The 26,373-nt window shown below is 47.6% G+C and overlaps 1 protein-coding gene across 1 annotated transcript in view; it reads left to right on the top strand.

The window, feature by feature from the left end:
• Positions 1–26,373, top strand: part of LOC144822599 (pleckstrin homology domain-containing family M member 3-like) — a 539,479-nt gene that overhangs the window by 297,767 nt on the left and 215,339 nt on the right. Inside the window, exon 5 of the mRNA XM_078680327.1 lies at positions 889–1,082. Within this exon, the coding sequence (XP_078536453.1) occupies positions 889–1,082 (194 nt within the window). The remainder of the gene's footprint in view (positions 1–888; positions 1,083–26,373) is intronic.

Raw genomic sequence — 26,373 nt, 5'->3', positions numbered from 1 at the left:
AATGCTTTTTCCTTGCAGCACAATAGCTGTTTTATACCAAAGCTGTGGTTTCAGAGCACCTAAGAAGACATACGCTTAGCCTGCTCAACTCAAGGAACTGAGTAATTTCCCTGTCTAAATACGCATTGAATTTAAATTTCTTTAAAGAATGTTTAGACCTCCAGCATATAGTCAAAGAGTCAGACATAGTTACTAAGATGTGGCCAGACATTGGTATTATCGAGGATATGGTTACTTACCAATCTAACGATTCAAGTATCCAGGGAGATTTTTAAATCCCCTACCAAAGAATGATATAACTTACTTTTCTTATGTTTCTTTGTGGTAGAGACTGGGGCGAAATGCAGGCCCTTCTGTGTAGGAGGCCCCTAACCCATAAGGGTACCCCAAATCCTGTTCCGCCCAAAGCCAATGAATTTCTGTGAGACGTGGGACACTCAGGAGATGCTTTACATTCTGCAGCGGGGGCACACATTTTATAACATAACCGTACCGTGTATTTGATAGAAATATAGAAAACCTAGACTGCTTAATGGGAGTATTGATCCCTTTAAATTTACAGTATACTACCTTAACAGTAGGTGTTGAGACCAGTAGGGTGGTTTAACAAATATGTTTATTGTTTTAAACTTCAACTGCAAAATTTCAATGAAACACATTTCCATTGAATCAATGGATATTGCTGAATAATTTGTGGCACCTACTGTAAAAGAGAAAATCATAAACTTGCAATGTTTGCCTATGACAGAATGTTGTGTCAAGAACAGAAAAGATAGATTTGCCTGAGAAACTCATGTCTAAAACCTCCATGATTTTCTGTAGAGTAAGAAAAGGGCTGTGAAACTGGTAGCATATCTAACATCCTAAAATCCTATCTATATCTTTTAGGTGTCCAAGCAAGCAAAGGAGTTTTTGGAGTACGTACACGAGGAGCCGTTAATCGATATACAACAAGAAAATCCAATGCTGTACAGGCACGTTGAGCCGCTTGCAGTTGTTCTACGTCTGAGGCAGCAGCTGAAGTCTCTGCGGGCGTACCTGTTCAGCTGCAGAGCAGTGGTGGCAGAAGACCTCCGAAGAAGGTGGGTTGATCATACTCCGAACAGCATTAGAATTCACCTTTTTTAATTATTTCCTACATTTTGCTAGTACTTTTTATAGAAGATCATTTATGACCTTGAAATGTTGCAACCCCAATTTACATTAGATCTTAAAATGTGTACACAGCATGATCCATTGTTGCCTTGTGAAGCTATTACTATGTGTTGTCAGTGGACCAGCAAGAGAGACCAGTCCTGAAAGGGACATATCCATGCTCCTAAATTATATGTGTTTGTGGTCAGTGGTATTAATTTACCAGCTAAAGGTCTACCAATTCCAGTGTTTGCGTAGCTGCTGAATTATTTACAATGCATGTTTGGCCAGTTTCATCATTGATAACGCATCTGATTTTGGAAATATGTGGTCCAGATGGCTTTAATTTTTAAAACTGAGGGTAAATGTTCTTGACAATATTTCCAAATGTAATGCACAACTGTATCACACAGCAGTTTGTAATCCGGGTAGAGAAGTCATCTCAGCAGAATTATAATGTGCTGCTGTCATTAATTGTTATGCAACGAGGGCTCATGAGTTTCTCGTTTGGCATTATGATTTAAAATGTTTCCGTTTAGTCTTCCTCAGGTTATAACTAACAGTGATCATGACTCTAGTGTTGCACTCCTTCTCTCGTATACTAAATTGCTGAAAATGTACCTGAAACGTTAGGATGGTTAAGTGTAACTTAGGAGTGAAAGGAGATGTTTTGCAATTAAAAAAAATCATGAGTTTTTTTTAAATGCCTTAAAATGTATGGCAAAGTGGAATATTCTGCCGTTCAATGCACTGTTTGCTCCAATTTCAAAATATTGCTGGCATTAGCCACCTTGCACAAACGTTCGTAGCAAAATGGGGAACTGTTGGCTTGCCTGGAAGAGTATGAAATATTGAATGTTTTATCAATACCCCTTCTGAACTATTTGAAAAACCATTGGCTTTTTAACCAATTTCTTAGGAAAAGCAATCCACCCCATGTCTCATTACCAAATAAGAGGATCAACATTTGCTGGACACTTAACTGTGTACCTGCCAGTTGTAGGTGCAGCATTCAACTGTGGGAATTTTCCGTTGGCACTGATTGTTGAGGATGTAGTACTAGTGCACAGCTCTTTCAGAGAAGTCTCAAGTCTCCTGTAGCATATCTAAGTGTAGACACAATAAGGCCCTGGGCTGGCCTCAGAATACCACTGCTGAGTTTCTTTCATTGCGCAAGGTTGTGTGCTTGACGTATACATTTCAGAGCAAGAAGCAAGGTTCAGTAGTTAATAAGCCCAGCATAGTTTAGTCAACCCCTTTGGTCAGGTATTTTTTCAGCTTTCTGGGATTTGTTTGCCAGGTGGTTGCTTGTTCGGATGCGGTGTTTTCTTTCTATTTCTGATTTTTCTTTATGTTTGCCTTCTTGTAAATCATTTTTTGTTACAAGTTTCTCATATTAACTGTCTTTCCAAAATAAATGCCCTTATAGCATTCAGTGTGAAGGCACCTTGATGATTTTTATTGTTGGCTGGTTTATGTGCCTGGATGGTGATTGATTTTTCTCTTGCACTCACTTGCTCGTGGGTCTTTTCAACAAGAGTGTCCTCAGATTCCTTTTGCACGTGTGTGACTTCTTTCCCAAGACTGCCACTGATTTTTCCACCTTCATCGTGCAGAAGTTGTTACAGTGGCCAGAAGTTGTTACAGTGGCCAGAACTGCTGCTGACGATGAGAAGCTTCTGGTCAGTGCACTCCAACATCATAATTCTGCACAACAGGTGCTGTTTTTGGTGGTGGCTAGCCATTGTCAGAGGTGCGGACAAGGTGGCTTCTTTATCCTATTCCCAATAATGTTTTCCATTAAACTGGTTAGCAATGGTGATATGGCACACTGGAGATGTTGTGGGCATCCATCAGCTTAGTTAGAGACATGCTTTGATTACACTCTCATTTTTGTTATTGAACTTGGGTGTGATATCAAACATAACAAAAATATGTTAAAATGTCAACCTTCTCAAAATCCAGCACTTGGAAAAAGGAACCAATTTATTCTTCTACTAAAATTTCATTTATCCAGATTTGCAAGCGCCTTGAATGAGCTGCATGCAGGAAAAAGACTCTTTGAAAGGCTGTTTTTAACCTTTGCTGGGCCTTCATTCTCTTAACCTTCATGGCCCCAACTGGGTCAGTGAAAGTGTAAATTGGGCATGCTTTGTGAAGCCATAACAGTCAATCATGATCAGTTTAGTAATTGTGCAAATGAAGTTTGGGGGGAGGGTAGGGAGTGTCATAAAAATGCAAAAATGGACAAACATAGATCAGTGAAGGAAAATGAGATAACATCACTTTAAGATTTGAAAATCTTTGTTATGAACATTCATGAGCGAGTAAAAATGTCCTAATAGAACTATGGTAGCATCTTCTGTACTGTTAAAACAATCCATATTGCTGCCCTTCCACAATGGAATAACACCAAGGTTTTGAATTTTTTATCTTTGTCTTTGCACCATTTGGCATATAGCACAGATGGACTTCTGGCGTTTTAGGTCTTACCTCAGACAACACATACGCTTTCTGTTGTGAGACATTTTGTGTCACCTTAGAGAGGGTTTAGAGCTCACCCATTACTTCCCATTGCTTTGTCGCTCTCGTTTGCTTTCTTTTAATAGTCCGTTTCTGTAGGCGTTCCTTCCTCTTCTTATATTCGTCTAAATGGAAACATTTTTGTGTCCTTCCACTGCTCACGTTTTTATGCGCTTCTTTTTTCTTATTGTAAGAGTGAGTGTGTTTGTCAGCTGTCTCTCTCATGTATTTCTCCACCCTCTGTGTTTCCTCCCCATTCCCCTCCTGTCCACCCTCCTTTGCATGTGTGCTCACATCTACCCTTGTACATGCCATTTGTTGTCTGCATTCTACCCCTGCCCCAGCAGCCTACCCTTTATCTGTGAGCTTCTCGATGTACTTTCCCAGCCCCTCCTGTCCACTCTGTTGCCTGTGAACTTGCCCCAGCCCCTTTCATCCCTTTCACCCACCTTCCGTTGTCCCATGTGCGTGCCCCTCACAACACCCTCCATAGTTCTGGTCTGTGTTCATGCCCTAGCCCCTCCCACCCACCTTCTATTGCCATGTGCCACCCCACACCCTCTCGCCTTTTCTCTCCCCACCCACATCCTTCTCTCCCCTCCCTCCCTCCATGTTGCCTCATCCCCCAAACCACTCCCCCATTTGTTTGGGGAGTGGGTTCGGGACAATTCATGGGTGGCGAGAACCAATCAATCAATCAATCAATCACAGCATTTATATAGCGCACTACTCACCCGGAGGGTCTCAAGGCGCTAGGGGAGGGGGGGTCCGCTACGGCTCGAACAGCCAGGTCTTGAGCTGTTTCCTGAAGGCGAGGTGGTCCTGGGTCCGGCGGAGGTGGTTCGGGAGGGAGTTCCAAGTCTTGGCGGCCAGGTAGGAGAAGGACCTTCCTCCTGTGGTGGCTCTTCGGATGCGGGGGACGGCGGTGAGGGCGTGGCCGGTCGATCGAAGTTGGCGTGTGGGAGCGTAGAAGTTGAGGCGGCTGTTGGGGCTTAGTTGTGTAGGGCCTTGTGTGCGTGGGTGAGGAGACGGAAGGTGATTCTCTTGTTGACCGGTAGCCAGTGCAGATCTCTCAGGTGTCCGGAGATGTGGCTGCGACGGGGGATGTCCAGGATGAGTCGTGCTGAGGCGTTCTGGATCCGCTGGAGTCTCTTCTGGAGTTTGGCGGTGGTTCCGGCGTAGAGGGAGTTGCCGTAGTCCAGGCGGCTGGTGACGAGGGCCTGGGTGACCGTCTTCCTGGTCTCGGTGGGGATCCACCGGAAGATCTTACGTAGCATGCGCAGGATGTTGAAGCATGACGAGGAGACGGCGTTGACTTGTCTGGTCATGGAGAGGGAGGAGTCCAGGATGAAGCCCAGGTTGCGTGCGTGGTCTGTTGGTTTGGGTGCGCTGCCCAGGGCGGGGGCCACCAGGAGTCGTCCCAGGCGGAGGGTGAGGATCCCAGGATGAGGACTTCCGTCTTGTCCGAGTTCAGTTTCAGGCGGCTGCTCATCATCCACTTCGCTACGTCTGTCATCCCTTCGTGTAGGTTGGCTCTGGCGGTGGCGGGGTCGTTGGTGAGGGAGAGGATCAGCTGGGTGTCGTCGGCGTAGGAGATGATGTTGAGGTTGTGTTGGCGTGCGATGGCTGCGAGGGGGCTCATGTAGACGATGAAGAGGGTTGGGCTGAGCGAGGAGCCTTGAGGAACGCCGCAGATGACTTCAGTGGCTTCTGATCTGAACGGGGGGAGGCGGACTCTCTGTGTCCTTCCGGCGAGGAACGAGGTGATCCATTCCAGTGCCTTCTCCTGGATTCCGACGTTGCTGAGGCGCTGCACTAGGGTACGGTGGCAGACAGTGTCGAAGGCCGCGGAGAGGTCTAGGAGGATGAGGGCCGCTGTTTCTCCGTTGTCGAGCAGGGCTCGGATGTCATCGGTAGCTGCGATCAGGGCGGTCTCGGTGCTGTGGTTGGCCCGGAAGCCAGACTGCGAGAGGTCGAGGGATCCGTTCGTCTCGAGGAAGGCGGCCAGCTGCTTGTTGACGGTCTTCTCGATGACTTTTGCAGGAAACGGGAGCAGCGAAAAGGGGCGGTAGTTCTTGAGGTCGGTGGGGTCGGCTGATGGCTTCTTTAGTAGAGCGCTGAGTTCGGCGTGCTTCCAGCTCTCCGGGAAGGTAGCGGTGTCGAAGGAGGTGTTGATGATGTCCCGCAGGTGGGGTGCGATGACGGCGTCGGCCTTGTTGAAGACGTGGTGAGGGCAGGGGTCGGTCGGAGATCCGGAGTGGATGGAGTTCATCGTGCGGATGGTGTCTTCGGTGCTGATCGGGGTCCAGGCGCGGAGGGTGATGGTGGGGGGCGGTGGTTCGGTCGTGGCGTGCGTCGGTTGGGAGCTGAAGCTGTTGTGTATGTCCGCGATCTTATTGTGGAAGTAGGAGGCGAGGGAGTTGCAGAGGTCTTGCGAAGGGGTGATGTCGTTGTTTCCGGCGTTGGGGTTGGAGAGCTCTTTAACGATGTTGAAGAGTTCCTTGCTGTTGTGTGCGTTGTTGTCCAGTCGTTCCTTGAATGCAGTTTTCTTGGTGGCGTGGATCAGTTGGTGGTGTTTTCGGGTGGCGAGTTTGAGGGCAGTCATGTTGTTCGGTGTTGGGTCTCTGCGCAGGGCTTTCTCGAGGGCTCGGCAGTTCTTCTTGGAGCTCTTGAGTTCGTCGGTGAACCATGGGGCTTTCTTGCTGCCGGGTCTGCTAGGCGGGGTCTTCAGAGGGGCGAGGTCGTCTGCGCAGTTGCTGATCCACTTCGTGAGGTTGGTGGCCGCCTGGCTTGGGTTTGTTGCGCTGGTGGGAGGGTTCATGCTCAGGGAAGTCGCGAGCTGGTCGGCTGTGATCTTGTTCCAGCTTCTGCGTGCAACCTGTTGCTGGTGGTGGTGGATCGTGGTCCTTCTGAAGCTGAAGTAGACGCAGCTGTGGTCCGTCCAGTGGAGTCCGGTGGCGTGGCTGAAGGCGATGTCCTTGCTGGATGAGAAGACGGGGTCGAGTGTGTGTCTGGCGTAGTGGGTGGGGGTGGTTACCAGCTGCTTGAGACCGAGGTTGGCGAGGTTGTCCAGCAGGGTGGTGGTGTTGCGGTCGTTGTTGTTCTGCAGGTGGAAGTTGAGGTCCCCGAGGAGGATGTAGTCAGCGGAGGGGAGGGCGTGCGGGCTGATGAAGTCGGCGATGTCTTCGCTGAATTGTGTGCGTGGTCCCGGGGGTCTGTAGATGAGGGTGCCTCTGAGGGTGGTCTTGGGGTTGATGTGGATCTGGAAGTGCAGGTGTTCGGCGGGTGTGAGGGTGTTGTCGGTGTTGGTCGTGATGCGGATGGAGTTCCTGTGAATGATGGCGATGCCTCCTCCTGTCTGGTTGACGCGGTCCCTCCGGATGATCTTGTAGCCGTCCGGTATGGCGATGGCGATGTCAGGCGCTGAGGAGGCGTCCATCCAGGTTTCCGTGAGGAAGGCGACGTCTGGGGCTGTGGTGTCGAGCAGGTTCCAGAGCACGACGGCGTGTCTGTGGACGGAGCGGGTGTTGAGCAGGATGCACTTGAGGTGGTTGCTGCTGGAGTTCGGCTTGGTCGGTGCTGGTGTGGTGCAGGTCCGAATGCAGGTGAACTTGCAGGAGTGGCAGCAGAAGGGTCCGTGGGTGCGTCTCGGGGCGGCTCGATAGCAGCCCGGGATTCTACCGGCGTTGAGTGCGATGAGTTCGGTGGCGTCGTAGTACAGTCGGGTCGTCTTCCGTTGGTGGGGGCCAGGGGTCCTGGCACTGTGCGCGGTCCAGGCGCGGACGGGCGCAGACGGGCTTGCCTTTGGCGCGCCTTTGGCGCTCAGTCGACGCTCCCGCTGCGCGCGTCCGCTGCGCGGTCGCTCTGGGGGCGTCATAAGAAGGGAGCCGGGAGGGAGGGAACCACTATGTAGCAGCCACTAAAAGGGCAAAACATTTTCTTAAACACATTAGCACCTGCTGCATTACAGCACTTTTTAAAAAGTGATTTTTAGCCATCCATGCTGCACAGAAGCCAAACTTCTGTACATCATGGCTAAAAATCATTGCAATCCCCATGCTGTACAGTAGAAACAAAAGGCACTAGCAGTGTCAGTAGGTCTCAAAGACGAGCTCTATTGGCTTTGACAATGCTTGTTTTATTAAAAGCCTCAATTACACAGAGAAAACAGCCATCTTAACACTTTAATGGCTTTTGTGAGAATATAAATGCAGTGTTTCATTGTATGTACTCACCCACAGATAATGGCAGGCATCTAAGAGAATACTTGTGAATTTCTCAGTCAGGGCCAGAGAATTAAAAATGTCCAAGCTGCTTGTAAGTTGCAATTCTATTAATGACTTGGAGGTGAGGATTATGCTCTACTTTCTTCATTTTAGTCAAATAGCATCCATATTGTGGAGTAGTGTGGCTCACTGGTTAGAGGCAGCAGGCCTGAGAGCAGAAGTCAGCCCGGGACCAGGGTTCAATTCCCGACGCGGCAGGGTCGTGGACCTTGGTCAGCGGACTTGATAATTCTCGCTTCGGTGCTTACTCTAATCAGGGGTTCCACTCAGCAACTCTGGGCATTAGCTTGCCTAATCTCCACAACGGCCCCACCAATTCCGGGGATGCCTGACTCCACCTTGGGGACTCCCAGCAAGGGACCATCCCACAGGGAAAGCCAGGACGGGTTCCCCAGAGTTATACAGCGCCGGGACGCCCCGTTGCTGGGGCAGCTGTGCGCTTTACAAGTATACTACATTTACATTTATATTACAATAACCATGAACAACCAGAAAACGTCATTTCCCATATCCCCAGGGAAGCAATTAAGTTTAAAACAAGCACAGTCAGTGTCCATTCAGGCACCTACAACATCAGCGAAAGGTGTTGCCCCTCCTCGACCTTCCTCTTTCTTCCTGGAACAAAGCTGCCAGTGGAAGATTTCATTCTTGTTTGGAAGACTCCGTCTCTATGAGTGAGAGGGAGAGAGTTATCAACCTGAGGAAGAACTTCATCAAGTATCACAACCGCATAACCACAGACAGGAGGAAATGATTAACACTTGCAACCTCCAGAAAAAACATCAAAGTACAACCAGTGAAAGGAAAATGCCTAACATACATCCATAAGCTGATCCAATAACCCGGGTGTGTCATAATTCATAGAAGGGTGGACTAATCCTCGCCTCCGAGTCCTTAATAGAATTGAAACTTTCCCTTCCGATATCTAGGACATTTTTCATTCTAAGGCAGGACCCAGAGGCAACTATTATGCTAGTTTAAAGCTTGTCCACCACCAGAGCCGCAATGGAGGAGACTGGTTTGAAATAAAACCTCTTGGATTGTTGAATCTGAGGGTCAGTCTGTTGCATTCAGAATATCCTCCAAGCGGGCTCCTAAAGCAAAATCTTTTGAGGCAGTGGCGCAACGAGCTGAGTGCACACCGAAAATCTTGGTGTCAATCCCACTTCCTGCATTATCCACCTAACCCATCTCGCAGTGGTTGCAAAATAGAATGCTCATAAAGCTTTCCTCAAAGCAGTCAACAATTGCTTCTCCACATGAGTTTCATGTGCCTTGATGCATCTGACAACGCACAACTTGGGAACATCAGGAAAGACTGGGTAAGAAATTACCCGGGAATGGCCCTTGGTTCTTTGGGCAAAATTAAATGTGACCCCCTCCGGAGTAAAGGACCTTCCCATAATATTGAGGGCCCTAACATCCAACACTCTCCTGCAGGAAATAAGACACAAAAGAATGTCCAGATTGGCCAACAGCTGTTTCTGGGAGAGATACGTGTTGCTAGGCCATGAGAACAAAAGGTAAAAAAATTTATTGACATCCCCCGGATGTCTTGGAGACGTTTAGGATGTAAACAATGTCTGCCACCACGGGATCCAGACTTCGTGGCAGACACCAATCCATCCATAGAGACCTGGTCCACTGGTACCTTGTGACTGTATAGTCTGCCCAAGCTTGAGAGAGGAGGTCTGCAGCAACTTTCGATCGGCTCGGGACTTGCAATTGTAATCCTCCACACGATGAGCTGCAGGCTGTGTCCTGCTACCAGGTGTTGGGGATTCCCTGAGGGATCACTCTGGATATGAGGATAATGGTGTCAACTGACTGGAGAAGCCCAAAAAAGTTCCATCAGAACTGGAAACCAAACTTGCGACTTCCAAACCGGAGTTATCACTACCAGATCCACCCTCTGCCTGCGCACCTGCGCTGTCAATCACCATCCAGCTGAAGTAAGAGGGAAGTTGAGGATCAAGCCGGGACACAAGTATTTCAATCATGAAAGGGCCCCACAGGGAGGCAAAAGCTTTGAACATTGTCAGGAGAAGTTTCCACAGACTAGAGTCTTGGAGATGGCAGTACTTCCAATCCGCCACTTGGATGGCTGACCCCAGGAGATGCTCGGCCGTGGCTGACACATGATGGTCCAGGCAGAACTCTAAAAAAGTCTTGGCCAGGTCCGACAGGGTCCCAGACCGCATATTTTCTAAATGATTGATGTAGTGGACTGCCGCTCCATTGTCCTTCTTGAGAAGGACGCATGATTGCACCAATTTCAGGTCCACAACTTTACAGCAAAGGAACCCGCCAGCAACTCCAGGCAGTTGATATGGAAGGACTGTTCTATGGTGGACCATCCTCCGCCAGTGGTGAACTCCCCACAATGAGAGCCCCAGCCTAAACTGCGGGCATCAGACTTGAATGTGCGATCCCGGTCTGAGTGGAAAGTGGTGCAACCGTTCCATGCCTCATGTGAGAGAGCCACCTTTCTAGCTCCTCCTTGGCTTGGTCAGACAAGGGAACGTACTGGGAATAAGTAAGACCGCCGCGCAGGTGGGATACCTTCAAGCGCTGAAGGGCCCAAAAGTGTAGGTGTTCCGGAAAGATGGCCTGAATGGAGGATGACAACTGGCCTACCACCCCGGGTATCGGACAAGGGAGGTATGAGGTATCACCAGTGTCCTCCTCCCCTTGTGACATATTTTGGACATTTTCCTTGCAGGAAGGCTGAGCGTGGTCTCCACTGAATCGATCACAAACCCCAAAATTGAGCGCAATGGGGAGAAGCTTGACTTCGCTTGATTGATCACGAACCCCAGCAACTGTAGTAAATCCACCGTCATCCGCAGATGATGGGACAAAGCATGTGGGCATTGATCCATCAGCAGCATGTGATCGAGGTACACTTTTATTGCATACCCCAGAAGCCCTCAAGCGTTCCACCACTGTCTTTAGAACCCTGGTGAAACACCAAGGAACCTATGACAGGCGAAAAGGTAGAGAGGTAAACTTGAAAGTTTGACCCTGCCATTAGAATTGAAGAAACCGGCGATGAAGAGGAAATAGCGGGACTGTAAGGTAGGCGTCCTTGAGGTCCAGGCGGACCATCCAGTTATTAGGCTGGAGGAGTTTGCAAAGGTGTTGAATACCCTACATCTTTAAGTGGTGGTAAACCAACCACTCATTAAATTGCTGAAGATTGATCACCTGGCTCTAACCCCCTTCTTGTTTTTAGACCAGAAACCGATTGCTTGGAAAAACAGAGGGGTGAGGATTTGAAGAGCAAATAGCCCCTTTGGAGAAGAGTTCGAGAACCTCCTGTTGAATAAGAGCAGCCTCCTGACCTGAGAAACAGATGTAACAGGGTGATAGGGGTTGAAAGGTGGACTCGTAGAACCCCTGAACTGTCTGGAGTACCCAGGCGTCGGACGTGAGAGCCCGCAAATGGTTTATAAAGTTTGCCAAGTAGACCCCCCAAACAACTGCATGCAGTCAGCGAAAGGCTCATTATTAGAACTGGAGCTGGATCCTCCTCCCCTGGTTCCATTACGGTAGCCTGTGTGGTGTGAGCGCCCTCTTGTGGGGTAAAAACCCCTGGAAGTGTGAGAAGTCCTGCTATTGGCCTCGATGAGAAGGTGGTCCTCTGCCGGATGAGGAGTACTGGGAATGGCCAGCTGAGCGCTCAATGCCACTGCTAGCCCCATAGAAACCACGCACATTGAAGATGCGCTTAACATTAGATTATGCCTTATTCAGAGAATTAAAGCTCAAAACGAATTTCCCAAGCTCTATGACAAACGGGTTGCCAAAGCGCCCACCTTGTGCCACATGGCCTGCCTCTGATGTCACCAACTCCCTGAGTTTGGGGTTGATTTTTATGAGCAAAGACCTGATCCTCTCCATAGAGATGGCACAGGTGATGTTGTCGAGGAATATTATCGTCCGTTGGGCCCAGCTGGACAGGACCTACCAAGTGATTAGGGCCCTGAATGCCTTGGCATCCTCCGCCATATCGAAGATCTGTACAAAAAGACCTGTTATGTCCAGGAGCTTGTCCTGATATTACAGCCAGGAGCAGGCAATGCCTTTCTTCTGGTTTCTTATATATTTGGCTAGGAAAGTAGCCATCTGTGCGTCTGTCTCCAGGGTGACCGCCACTTTCTCATCCAAAGACGGGAGGGGGCACTCCACCCGTAGGCGGGTCATGAACTCCTGATTAAGGTGTTTCTAGAGCCTCCTGTTCACATACTTGCCCACCTTGTCACTTGCTGAACATTCCAAGGAACGAAGGGGCATCAGTTGCTCCAGATCCAGGAGATCTGACTGGGAGTCACCAGGATCCTCCAGAGAGGGCTGAGGGTCTACAGGGGGTTTGGGGAGGGTCTCCAGGACCGATTGTGGTCAGATTTGCCCTCCAGGCCTGTGGAGAAGTCATCAGACGCAAGGGGAGGTGAATTGGGTGCGGTCTCGCACAGTTGCGAGGGGCCACCAGGGTGGGCGGGTTGGGGAGCGCAGGGGGGATGGTGTCTAAAACCACCTTCTTCAACCTGGCAAACGCATCCACATCCACCAAAGAGGATTGCGGTTGTTTATGCAGGTTCTCAGAAGGGGGGACAAGGCTGGCTCTGGAGGTTTTGGGGCAGAAGGCCCTGGAAGGTCTTCTCTTGGTGCAAGGGGTTGTAAGCACTGCTATGCAATATCCATCAGTCTCTTCTCCAGAGGGACCATTGCATCTTACACTGCCTTAATTATGGAGGCATCCACTACATCTGTGACCATGAAATATGACATGTTTGCCTCCTCCTCATAGTAATCCCTTAATCCTCCAGGAGTAATGAGTTAAGTACAAAGCAAACACAAGCAGATGATGGACGGAGTGCAGAAACTTTTCAGACAGTGACCCCGAGTCACAGATCTGGATTGAATCCATCATTGTTCTTTAGCCACCCCAGTTCAGACACAGCTATATGCAAATCAGTCTTGGCCCTGTGCCTCCTGGGAACAGTCTAGCCCAAACTGCCAATCCATGTCTTCCCTGGACCGGAAACAAGCATTCTGGGACTGGTTTTGGGGTCACACCCCTCATCAGCCAGACTAGCTTGAATCTAGTGGGAAAGTGAGCAAGGGACCCACGTCTGGGCATTCCCTGCCAACTTAGGGCAAACAAAGCAAACACAAGGAGATGATGGTTGGAGTGCTGAAACTTTTCAGACACTCAACCCCAGTCACAGATCTGGATTGAATCCATCATCGTTCTTTAGCTCACTTTGCCACCCCAGTTCAGACACCGCTATATGCAAATCAGTCTTGGCCCTGTGCCTCATAGGAACAGTCCAGCCCGAACTTCCAAACCATGTCTTCCCTGGACCGGAAACAAGCATCCTGGGAGCGGTTTTGTTGTAACACCCCTCATCAGCCAGACAAGCTTGAATCCAGAATTCAGCCATCTATTATTTCCTTCAAATTTCACTGTATTAATTTTCATTCTTGATTCACAACAAAAAAAATTACAGAGTGATAACAGACCAAAATCAATGATCCTCGGACCCAAATTTCTGCCAAGAATTCATTCATTTGGATGTGGGAGTGTTACACCCCAAACAAAGTCCCTGAATCTACTACTGTGTGTTCCTTTCCCATTAATCTATTAGTTATCAGTAGTTTTATAGCTCATAGTATAGCAGCACCTTTCGATAGACTAGAGTATGGATGTTCACACTTTTCTATCACAGACCAGAGTCTAATTCATTTTTGCGAAGGTGTTTGGTTAGTAGAGTTAACATGTCACTCTTATGTGTGATTTTTTTTTTTTTTTTTTTTTTTTTTTTTTTAAGGTGAATGAAACCAGAGGGCTGTTCCAAGCTGGTTAGCATTTCCTCTCTTGGCACATGTGCCCATTGACTGGCAAATGTGCCTGTATGTCATAGCAGCAAGCACTGTTTGGTGCCTTGATAGACATATTTGCATATTCAGGCTGTACAGTTTGTATCAGCGTTCTTTCTTAATGTGTGCCGTTGTAAGGATGTGTATAGTCTGACTTGGAAGAAAATGCTGTTGTGAGCATGTTGACGCCGAACCATGGGCCTATTGTGCAAAGCCCTTTTGCTAGTCAAAAACCTTGCGATTCGCAAAATCATAGGGTTTTGAACTGCAAAAGGCCTTTTCCTACTGTTTCAATGACCTTAAAGATGCCTTGTAGGACTGCCAATCACCTGCTTAGGCGCCTATTGCTTAAGTTTTCGAGCACTGTTCTATCCTTTAACGAACATTAGCACCACCTGATAACACGTTTAATAAAAAGTGTATCTAAATCTGAGGCTCATCCCTTGAGAAAAAAACACAAAATTCCCCTCCATGTGATGCGTTGAGACTCCACCGACCCCCAACCCCCCTCCCACCCCCCACAAACGCTGTGAGTGGAAATAAATGTCTCTCTCAGTGATTTCAGGGGACACACTGCCATGCACCAGAGCTTCCAAATTGGCTGGCATGGCATACAACTCTTAACACGTATCTCTTATTGCCAGGAAATCTGTACAGCGAAGTACACGGTTTCTAGATTCATATGTAGTATTTCCATTTCGACTTACATAAGAATGTTCCAAAAAAGGTACGGTGAAACAGTCATTCTAAACTGTGTGCTGCTCCTTGAAGGGCAGACAGAAAGCAGGCCCGGTATGCCTATCCCCTTCTAAAAGGCATTTTCCATTCTTCCTTTTGCTTCACTCCAGCAAGGAGAAGCATTAATCCACAGAAGGTGAACACGGGCATCCAGTGCCTGTCAGTCCATATAAACAAACTGAAACAATCTGTTAATATTCCTGTCAGCGATTCCCCAAAAACGCAGATGATTAATTGTATTGGCAACTCTGCTCTGTTTGGGGCTTTAACTTTGCTGATAATCAGTTTTAGTGGCATTCCCCCTGAAAATATAAATCTATAAAGACACACATATACGCACGCCGCACAATCATGGGTCCAACGTTAAGAGGGTGGCATGTGTTTGTGCACAAATTATACATTCGAAATTATTATGCATTCCTTACTCTTGAAACTGATTTTGAACTATTTGACACGTAATTTATCTGGAAATGCTTGTATCCCCTGTGTGACTAAAAGGTTTACTTGGGTTGAGGGGTCCTTGTTTCTGAGAAAATCCAGATGGCTGCAGTCCCGTTTAGTTGAAGACCCTGGGAGCTCTTTAATGGAAGAATTATTTATAATGCCTGCCCTAAATAGGTACATTTCGAGCCATGGTGTAAACTGTGGACGCCACTGGAGGAATCAGGAATGAGGCTCACGGTGTAAGTGTTGGTGGGGGAACCACGACCTGGGACAGAAATGAGAAATGTCTGGAAGGGATGGCTGAACACTGTGCTTACCAATTGGTGGAAGAGTAGTTTTGTTGTTCATGTTTGCTACCCTGACTGGAATTATTCAGTGTGAGTTCCAGAACCTGTTTGCTATCTGGCACAAAACCCGTACCTACTATCCCACTTATGGGACTAAAAAATGCACAGTTTTGAAAGGAAGCTCCCTTTGGGTAGAGCTAAGTGTTACATCAGTGCACGTTTTCTTATAGAGCATCTTTTCTGAAAGGAGGCGCTTGAAGTTCGAGTTGGTGATGAGCAAATTGACATGCTTTTCGAAAGTTGCAATTTGTTTAAAAAAAAAGCCTGAATTTAAAGATACAGTTATTTAAAAGTAACTTAAGCGTTGCTGTAATAGTAGTGAATGATAAGCGGATTAACAATGATATCCTATAACTGATCATGATTCCAAAAGTACTTTAAAGAGCTCGAGTCCAAGTGGGACATAAGGATGAAAGCTAGACCTATTTCTGTTTATAGTTGAACAAAGATGATCCAAATAGGAGGAGTGAGAATTGTCTACTTGCTGAATTTCTTCCATTAATAATGAAGATTTGTAGCCGAAATTGAGCCTGTAATTCTACTTCGTATTAAGAGTTTCCTCCACAAAATGGAGGATTTTCTAATCATGCTATAAAGCATTGATTTTGCAAGCAATTGGATTCCTGGCTCTTCACCCATCACCTGTCAGTGGTAATTAGCACTTCTTCATTTGCTCTGCTGGTTAACAAGCACCACAAGCCCTTATAATAGTCAAGCATGCTTTAAAATAAAATAAAAAGAAATATAATGAAGATTTTTTTACCAGGCCATTGAGTCAATACAGCACCTTAGTACAAACTGAGTGTCCTTGTTAGAAACAATGTTCAATATGAACATCAGGTATGAATGGCATAAACACTTCGAACTCACTGCTAATACAAAATAATCCAGTGCAATACAGGAGGTCTCTGGGAATACAACTGGTCGCTAGCTGCTCCATCGCAGGAGCAGGCCTTGCCAGGGACATCTGTGCCAGTAATGGTTGTCATTTCTATGACTTGATTGAACTACAGCTTGCCAAATGCCTAGTTTGTAGAGTCAGGGTGCAACACAACAGAAGGCGCAAATCATCGTAAGCATAATTGAAAATATATTGACAAACGCGTGGGGAGGATCATTGCCTGCCAGGCAGAATGAGGGTTTCTTTTCAAAATCTTAATAAGATCTCAAGAGTTTATTGAGTGATGGTCTTGAACTACAGCTGTTTTATCACCCTTCCAGACTAGTTTAATTAATAAGTCATACAAAATAAAGATATCCTGAGTTTACACTTTTCTGTGAATATGTGCTGTGTCCAAATGTTCCTCTTAGAAATATCACTAGCTTTAGTTGCCTTTGAATATTGTTACTCACCGTTTCGTGGCCTTTGTGAAGCGGACTTGCTTGTGCTCCAGCTGGACCGGATCACAGGAGCCAGCTGATTTGGTAGCCATCATGAAACGAACATTACTGTAACTCTACTTGCTCTCCATTTAATTCCTTGTCTAGTGTGTACAATTAAATAGTGTCTGTATCACTCATGAAACCCTACACACTAACAAACTACGTATTTAGCAATCAAATATGTTCTACAATTCCAGTCTCTTTAGGTCTGCCAGATGTAGCACTGCCATGGTGTTGGTTGTTCTCAAACACAAACTACAGCCACAGCACACAATACTTCATACTTGCTACCCCTCACCTCTGGGACACCATAAACGCATAACTGGCACAGTGGATCTTTTGACTTTCAGACATTAATAAAAATCCATCTGTTTAGAGAAAACTGTCTGAGCAAGTACAGCTAGGTACAACTCATAACAACCCCCCGCCTACCAGCTGCCCATCTCACTGCCCTTTACAGCAAGCTGTGCTCATCCCGGTGTATAGGACAATGAAGATCCATTCTCAGGCTTTCACTCATCTCTGTGATCATCTACCCGCACTGTCCTACACCTGCCTTTAACCTCATCCTCCTTCCCTAGTTTATGACTGTTGTTTTTATGGAGTGTAGCAACATCATCAGTGTGGTCTGTGACATAACAAGTGTATGGTATTTGTATGATATTTAGTTTGTGCATCCTACATCTTGGGAAAATGAGCCTGGCCAGGAAACGAGAAAGGGCTTCTTCAGAGGCCAGTACCGAAAGGGCATTTAGTAGCAGAGGTGGAGGTCTTAGCCCCGCGGGGACCTCTACTCCTGGAGTCCTTTCTTGTTCGATGTAGGAAACAAACAGGAGAGCATGTAGCCTAACGACTAGGGAATCTGGTTTGAGTCTCGGCAATGAATCTTTACATCTTGTGATTCTGGGAAAATCACTTAATCTCCCTGTGCCTACTATAAGGCAGCAGGTTCTCATGTAAAGCGCTCTGATACCGGATACCTTCGGGTCAAGTTTGTGCTATATAAATCTACGAAAGAAAGAAAGAAAGAAAGGAGGCTTCTGGCAATGCCAGCCATTTTATGGCACCCAACTTAGGGTGGATGGGGCTTGCATTTCCAACTTGTACTGGAGTTTTCGTGTCTCTGGAGGTGTGATTTATCTCATGAACTAATGACTGGGATGAGGACATGGGGTGGAGAAAAAAGGAGGGGCGCCATGACAAACACTCAAGTGTCCAACAGCTGGAAACACCGTCTGTTAGATCTGGGGGTCTCTAGTTGGCTGAAGTAGGTACCTTAGTCCAAAGAGATGACCCTTGCTTCTAAGTCAGGGAAAGGAAGGACACCTTCTCAAATAGCCCCTGCTCACCCCCTTGGTAGCTTGGCACGAGCAGACAGGCTTATCTTCAAGGCAAATGTGTAGACACAGGACTCAACTGGCTTAAACAGATGCACAACTTCACCCCTCGTTTTTCTCCCACAGCCTCCACCCCTAGACCAACACTCAGACTTGGCTGCGCGCCTTGACGAGATATCTCAACAGTTGCACCTTCTCACTTCTGAGGTACATGACCTGAAAGCCCTCTCAAATGATCTTTTCCCCGTGATCAGCTCTATCCTCACTTCTTTGAATTGGCCCAGAGCGTCCACCAGGGATAGCGACCACATGGATCAGCTCTAACCCCTTCCTTCTCGAAATCCATTCCCCTACCCAATGCCTCCACCAACCCCAGAGGATGTGAGACACACCCGGCATCCACTGATCTCCTGGATCAAATCTAACATGGTCCAGCCAAAACAAATACATTCCAACCTTTCTAACCCGAACAGAGAACTTCCTCGCAATCCTAGATGCAGCAATTCCGACAACCTCACCCGTGTGAACATCACCCAGACTCCTTCACCCCCTAATCCACTACGACTTAAATGTGTACTACTTAATTGCAGGTCAGCCAGTAAACACGCCTCCGTTATCTTCGACCTCATCCACCACAGTGACTTAGACATTATCATCCTCACTGAACTTGTTTAAATCCTGCTTCCACTCCTATTATAGACCTCCTAGTACCTCCTACTCATGGCATAATTAGGCTAGATAGAGCTTTGAACTTGGGTGGTGGCCTAGCCTGTATTTACAGGAACACACTTTCGATTTCTCACTTGGAGTCCTCTGCACCTTCCTCCAGTGAATACCTGTGTTTCAGCATCTCAAGTACACATTTTACCACCCCCTGGGTGACAATCTCCACTTCATTGAGCAACTAATGGAAATCATCACTAGCAATGTCGACTCAGTGGTGGCCCAAATCTTCCTTGGTGATTTCAACCTTCACTGGTCTAACCCCAACGACTCCGCTGTATCTTGCCTTAAATCATTCATAAATGATCAAGATCTGATTCAGCGCTGCGACTAACCAACTCATATTAAAGGAGACACTCTAGACCTCATCATCTCTAAAGGGCAGACCATCACCCTAGATTCCATTACCCCTTGTGATTGGTCCGACCACCATAGCATCCTCTTTTACATTAATAGGGAGGTGTTGAAACCATTGAAAGCAAAGATATGGAAAAGAGTCCTCAGATCAATAAATCTAGCTGCACAATGTAAATCTGCCCTCTCACCCAAGCTGACTTGGTCGAGGTGCAATTACTCACTGACGCCTACAATTCGAAAATCACCAACATCATGGATGACATTGCTCCACTCCAACATAAAAATGCTTCAACAAAAATATCTAAACCGTGGTATAATGACAACTTAAACACTGAATGACGCACCCTTAGGGCAGCTGAAGTTCCTGGCAATGTAATCCCTCCTCAGACCAACTAAAACTTCTTAGAGATGTCAGGAGCCTCTACAACAAACAAATCAAGAGTGCCAAGGTTGAGTACTTCAGACACCAACTGGATCAAGCGGCAAACCGCCCCAAGAAACTGTTCGAATTGGTCAAACAGCAATCAGTTGTTGGTCCAAACCACTCTGAATCGGGTGGCAGCCCACCCTCATGCAACAAACTTGCCGCTTTCTTCTTGCAGAAATCAAGACTCATCTCTGCTGACCTCGCCTCTAAGAAGGCTCTATTGCCTTATTCAAGTACCGCCTCCCCCCTTGAGCCCTTTGAAAAAGGTAAACACCAAGAACAATGCGTCATGGGGCACCTTTAACCCATTTAGTGAAAATGACATCCACAAGATTCTTCAGAATATCAACCCTTCCAATCACTTCAGTGACCCGTTGCCCCGGCCATCTTCAAAGAAATCAAGAATGCACTCATCCCCACCTGGACAAGGAAAGTAAACACTTCTCGTTCACAAGGCACGATCCACAATTGCCTAAAAGCAGCTCAGGTATCACCTATTCTAAAAAAAAACATAATGCTGACAAATCTGATCTCAATAATTTCCGCCCCATTTCTAACATCCCAACCCTAGCGAAACTTCTCGAAAATTGTGTTCAATCTCGACTTTGTTCTCACATAGAGAATTAGCAACTCTTAGACCAGCATTAATCTGGTTTTAGGAAGAGGCACAGCACCGAATTGGCTCTCACTCACGTTATGGATGACATTTTAAAAATGCTTGACAAAAACTAATCCTGCCTCCTGATTCTCTTTGACCTTTCCTCCGCATTCGACACGGTTAATCATGACAACCTCCTATCCATCCAGCAAAACAGAATGGGTTTTGCTGACCAGGTGCTACAATGGTTCTCGTCTTTCCTACATCACAGATCACAAAGAGTCAAGGCAAACTACTCTCTCTTCCAGCTCTCTCCTGTACTCATGGGGGTCCCCAAATGGTCTGCTCTATCTCCTATCCTCTTCAACCTTTTCCTGGAACCTCTCGCTAACTCATTAAACTCCATGAACATTCTCTTCCACATGTATGCGGATGACATGCAACTCTAGTTGAAAATCTCATCCCTGGAAAACATCATTTCCCTCAACACTAACCTAACGTCTACTCAAAACTGGTTAACAGAGAACCATCTCCTGCTTGTCACTTCCAAAACAGAATTCCTGCTCATCTCCCCTCCGAATCACATCCCCACGCAAGACCTATGGCTGAGTCACCTCACTGCTTTCAATTGTACTCCTCTCATCATAGACTCAGCCAAATCTCTCGGAGTCACCATGGACAAGCACCTGAATATGAAAAATCATATCAGCAATGTATGTAAGGGAGCAAACTATTTGCTGAGTTCTCTCAGAAATATCAAACCTTTCCTTCCACTTAATGATTTCAAGCAGGTGGTCCAAGCACTTGTCTTGCCGAGGCTAGACTACAGCAGTGCTACCCTTTGTGGCCTTCCCAAATATGCCCTGGCTCCACTAAGGTCATCACTAAACGCGGCGGCTAGACTGGTCACAGGCACCAAATGATACGAACATATATCCCTAGTCCTAAAATCTCTCAATTGGTTGCCCTACGAAGCACTAATTCAGTTAAAGATTGCTGTTCTGGCGCACAAAGCCCTTCACTTCAATACTCTCAGGTACCTTGCAAAAAAACTTGAACTACCCTGTGGTTTAAGACCCTTAAGAAGTGCCACTACCTTCCTCTTGAAACCACTCATCCTTAACAAAAAAAGAACCTGTCACCAAGCTTTCTCCGGCGCTGCACCAAAGATATGGAGTTCTCTTCCACCGGAAGTACGCAGAATCTCTTCAACGAAGGCTTAATGCAATGCATTAGGCAACAATCAGGCAGTTTGTAATGCCAAAATAATGCTATTCGTAATGCAACTATCAGGCAGTTCGTAATGCAAAAATAATGCAATGTGTAATGCAAGAATCAGGCAGTTCGTAATGTAACAATAATACCATGCGTAATGCAACAATCAGGCAGTTCGTAATGCAAAAATAATGCAATGCGTAATGCAACAATCAGGCAGTACATAATGCAGAAATAATACAATGCGTAATGCAACAATCAGGAAGTTCATAATGCAGAAATAATGCAATGCAAAAATAATGTACTCTGGCACTGATCACGGTGCTCTGGATGGTCTCTATGCCACTCTTACTAACTTGCGGTCAGCTTCTGCCAAAATGTGCCCCTAACACAGGTATGGTGGAAAACAAAGTGCAGCTCCACACTCCGGACCCGGTACTGCCACACCTCTGCAAGTACGGGCTGCCCTACGAGCTTCAGCAGAGGCTCGCGCCGCGAGAATAGGAAAGGCCTAGAGCGTTTCTCCCCGAGCCCGCACCCCGCCCCAGGCGGCGACACACGTATGCTCGCTGAGCGTTACCTGGGGGGTGCGACCTCGCTCTCCTCTCCTCTTGACTTGGGCCTCCGATGCAACTTCGTTGATTTTGGGCGGTGGAACTCGGGATCCCCATCGCCCGATGGGGATGGTTCAAACTCCCTCCTTGGAAAAGGCAGGCTCGGGCCGGCGGCACAACTCCTTTGGGGATCCCAGTCCGAGCCGATGGCAATGACGAAGATCTCCGGCTGCAACAGGGCACACGCACACAGCGTCGATGGGACTCACTTGAGCTCCGGGTGTTTACGGTCACAGGGCAATCCTCACGAAGGTCTCAGGCTGCACGAAGCACACGCACACAGCGTCACTGAGACTCTCCTGGAAACTTTTGTGTTCCTGAGTCCACAAAATCCATCACAGCATAAACAAGCATTTACAATGCAACGGTTTCGCCTTTGAAAAAGTTAAAGCTATTGGCATTGTAAATGACAACATTTTTATTTATGTGTTGGGAGAGAAAGAGAGAGACCCACTAAGGCTCCCTCAATAGTGGGGGAGGGTGGCGAATGAGAGAGAGGAGGGGGACTCCCTCGAGACTGTGAAAAAAGGAATGGTGGGCTCCCTCAAGAGTGAGAGAAATGGATTGGGGGCTCCTACAAGAGGGAGACAGAAGGGACAGTGGCTCCCTCAAGAATGACACGGAACGAAATTGAGGTCCTTCAAGAGTGAAAAAGTGCACGGGGCCCCTCAAGAGTGAGACCTTTCTGAACTCCATCATCTCACTCATCCCCACAATTAGAGCTGACACACGTGACCATCATTCTGTGCACTCTGCAGTGAGGCCAAGGACTGGATGTTCACGTAGTCTGCACACCTTATGACCCGCAGAGAGGCCAAGGACTGGATGTGCACATAGTCTGCATCCTTATGACATGCAGAGATGCTAAGGACTTGGTGTGCATATACACACGTTTTGACCCGCTGACAGTTAATGTGAGAAACGTGCACGGCCTTCAGCCTCGTTTCAGAGCATTCAATACCTCTCCATCATATAACACCCACGTGCAACCTCAGCACACTCACACCTAGAGACGACTTCATGTATGCACTATACTAAAGTCACATGTTCCATGAGAAAAGCTGTAGAAACGCAACATGGAGAAAAAACTAAATCTCTTATGCAATGCCAGCTGAAGCAAAATGTGAAATGTTAATAGCGATTCTATTACTGACATGGAAATGTGTTAGAGACTTTATAGTCACGGTGAAGACCTTTTCTATACTTCAGGTGATATACAGAATACAGCAGCGCGTCCCGTCTGTAATCTTCCTCCGCGATCCCATCTGAACCTTTATCACGCTCCCTTCATTGGTTTCCCATAAAAAAAGTGTGCGCTCTTCAAACGTATGTGTTTGGTCTTTAAATCACTGCACGGAAGGGGAACGCGCGATCTTAAAAATAAACTGCAACCTTATATCCGGTACCCAGGCTCAGGTCCAGTGACTGAGCTATGTAAATGTAAAATGTACAGGAATTTATATAGCGCAAATCACCAAGCGGTTTCTAAGCGCTTGCTTAGGGAACCCGTCCTGGTATTCCCCTGTGAGATAACCCCGGCAGGGTATCCGCAAGGTGAAAGCCAGGCATCCCGCCGCGAGGGGCCGTTGTGGAGATTAAGCAAGCTATTGCCCAGAGTCGCAGAGTGTGAACCCGTGAATCGAGTAGGCACCGGATCGAGAATTGTTGAGTCCATGGACATTTTGGGACTCAAGACCCCGCCGGGCCGGGAATTGAACCCTGGTCCCGGGCTGACCTCTGCTTCCAGGTCTGCCTCCTCTAACCAGTGAGCCACACTTCTCCACACCCACACTTCTCCACTATGATGTCTGCTATACCCCACAGGGATCCGTGCAGCCAGATGTGGCGGCCGCTCTTTCCCTCTCCTGACTCCCAGACCCTGGCATCAGCCACCCTCGCCCATTCGCTTCTGCTAAGACCCCATCTCCTTCAAGACACTTCTGAAAACATGGTTATTCGATCTTTAATCATCATAGGAAATGTGACCCGTATCTGTATGTGTACAGACGCACGGCGCTCCTAAACCTGGGGAGTGTGGCCCTCACGGGGGCCCGACCGCGAAGGCCACGCCCCCAAACGCTCCGGTAAGGAGAGGGACTCGGGCTCTGCACCAAAGCACCGGGCAGCACGTGCAGCCGGCGCCGGAGGTCACACGGTGAGTGAGTTCCAGCCTCAACCCCGCTGACTGCTGGAGAGGTATCATCCCCATGTTGGATGTCAGAGCGGTTTACACCACGCATACATTTTACAAAGACAATATATCATACAAAGGTGTACATCAATGTACACAATGTGTTACATGAGTCAATGAGGGTTACGCCATATATTGCCTACAAGCCAGGACGACATGCAACTGCTACGCGCAGGCATTATAGGTAAGAGTGCAAGTTCGGGAGCAACACAAAGTGAGATTTACAACGTGACACAGTGGTAAGGATGAGTCTTTATTACTACCAAAGGAACGCCTTTTAGCAGCCTGTGAAAAATGACAGATTGAGAAAAACAATATGGTTTTAAACCCAAGCGTTGCAACTTTCATGCAGCTCCTTGATGCTGGTTCGTAGCTCACTGAGCTATCTTAGAAGCACTGCAACTTATGAACCGGAAGTAACCAGAGGGTCAGTGTCACGATCAGTGACCCGCCTACCTATCCCCATAACATCAAATCTGTGATCTGCATCTTACGCCTCTTGCTTTGCAGCACGTACATTAACCTGCTACACTACTTTAAAAGTCAAAACTCTGACTAACCAAAACACAGATCCCTCCAGCAAGGGCATTAATGACCAAAGATATCTTACTGTTGTTTTTATCCCCTCAAAATTGCTGCGCACTCACAAATCACCGCAGCCGGGACCTCAGGCCCAGGAGAGTTTAAAATGCAGCCTCTTTGTGGCCAATTAAAAATGTATAATTTACTCTCATGTTTCTTCGTGACGCTAATTATTTTTAAAAAATTGTAAATGTGGACTGTGAGACTCTGCTTTTCATGACGCCGCCTCGTGACTCCGCCCCCTTTCACCCTCACACCCTGACATCCAATGGTTGAGCTCCTGTAGTATGTTGTTTCCCAGTTCCTGCACAGCATGGAACAGATGACGTCGTGGGGGTAATGCAGCCCTTCCGGGGAGCTGGGTATCACCACCACTCTCACTGGTGCATGTCCTGCGCACTCTACTCTGCGTTTCATCCGTTCAAGGCCGATAATATTACATTCACGCGCTCAGGTTCACCCCACGAGGAGGCCAAGTGTACCGCACAGACACGGAACGCCCCCCTTTGACCTACACACACCCCTACACCCCCACGCGTTTATTCCTTGCTCTGGAGGGAGAGGGTTGGGTCTCAGCTCATACACCAGACGCAGTGAGTGATTTTGGACAAACAACGTTGCTGCTGATTGGAGTTTGAAGTTGTCGTAGCGGCTACCCTACCTCTGCACGCGAGGTTGCTTATCAGGCAGTTGTGCAAAGCCCTTTATCACATGTAGTGTTCACACGGCCAAGAGACTGGAGCCGACCCCCATTAGAATGATGCACTCTGTACACACAAAGCGACAGAAATGATACAACAGTTGTGCAAAGCACTTTATCACTGGCAGGGCTCAGACGGCTCAGAGACTGGCGCCGGCCCCGCACTAGAGTGATGCATTCTCTGTGCACACAGTGGCATAAGTGACATTCTTTCTCACAAGTACTTTAACGCACACAGAGTGCGAGGGACACGCACCCTCGGCCACCGCAGTTGAAAACATAAGGACTTAGGGTTACATGCGTGAAAAAACAAGTCAGGTCCCGGGCCGGCAGCCAATCACAGCGCGGCCCGGGAATGACGTCACGGGGGTGTCCCGGGCCGGCAGCCAATCACAGCGCGGCCCGGGGATTGACGTCACGGGGGTGTCCCGGGCCGGCAGCCAATGACAGCGCGGCCCAGGACAAAGGGGCGGGACTTAAAAAAGACCGAGAAACATCCCCGAATCGCGTTTTCACGGGAAAGCGTGATTGACAGCCTCTGTCTTCCAATAGCTAGCCTCCATTTATGGAGTTAGCCAATGGGAGACAGAGGCGGGACCAAAGCCCCATATGTAGGATCATGAGATTTCGCCCTGGGCGGAGCAACTGCTATGCAGTTGCAACGCCAGGGCGAAACCTAAAAATAGAGGAGGTAAAGGCAAATAGTCAGGGGTAATCACGCCAAGAAATGCCAGGTCTAACACTGTCCTAGAATGAAAAGTTCCAAATACACAGAAAATCACCACCATGCCAAGCTTCTATGTTCATATTAATTTGAATGGTTAAAATATCAACCTACAATTACATTTGGCCAATATTCTGGTTATTGCTAATGTTTGTCTATTGTTATTT

Source organism: Lissotriton helveticus, chromosome 3_1 (assembly GCF_964261635.1).
Source record: "Lissotriton helveticus chromosome 3_1, aLisHel1.1, whole genome shotgun sequence".
Lineage (NCBI taxonomy): Eukaryota > Metazoa > Chordata > Amphibia > Caudata > Salamandridae > Lissotriton > Lissotriton helveticus.
Note: the sequence above shows the minus strand (reverse complement) of the source record. Positions and strands in the feature narration are given on the sequence as shown.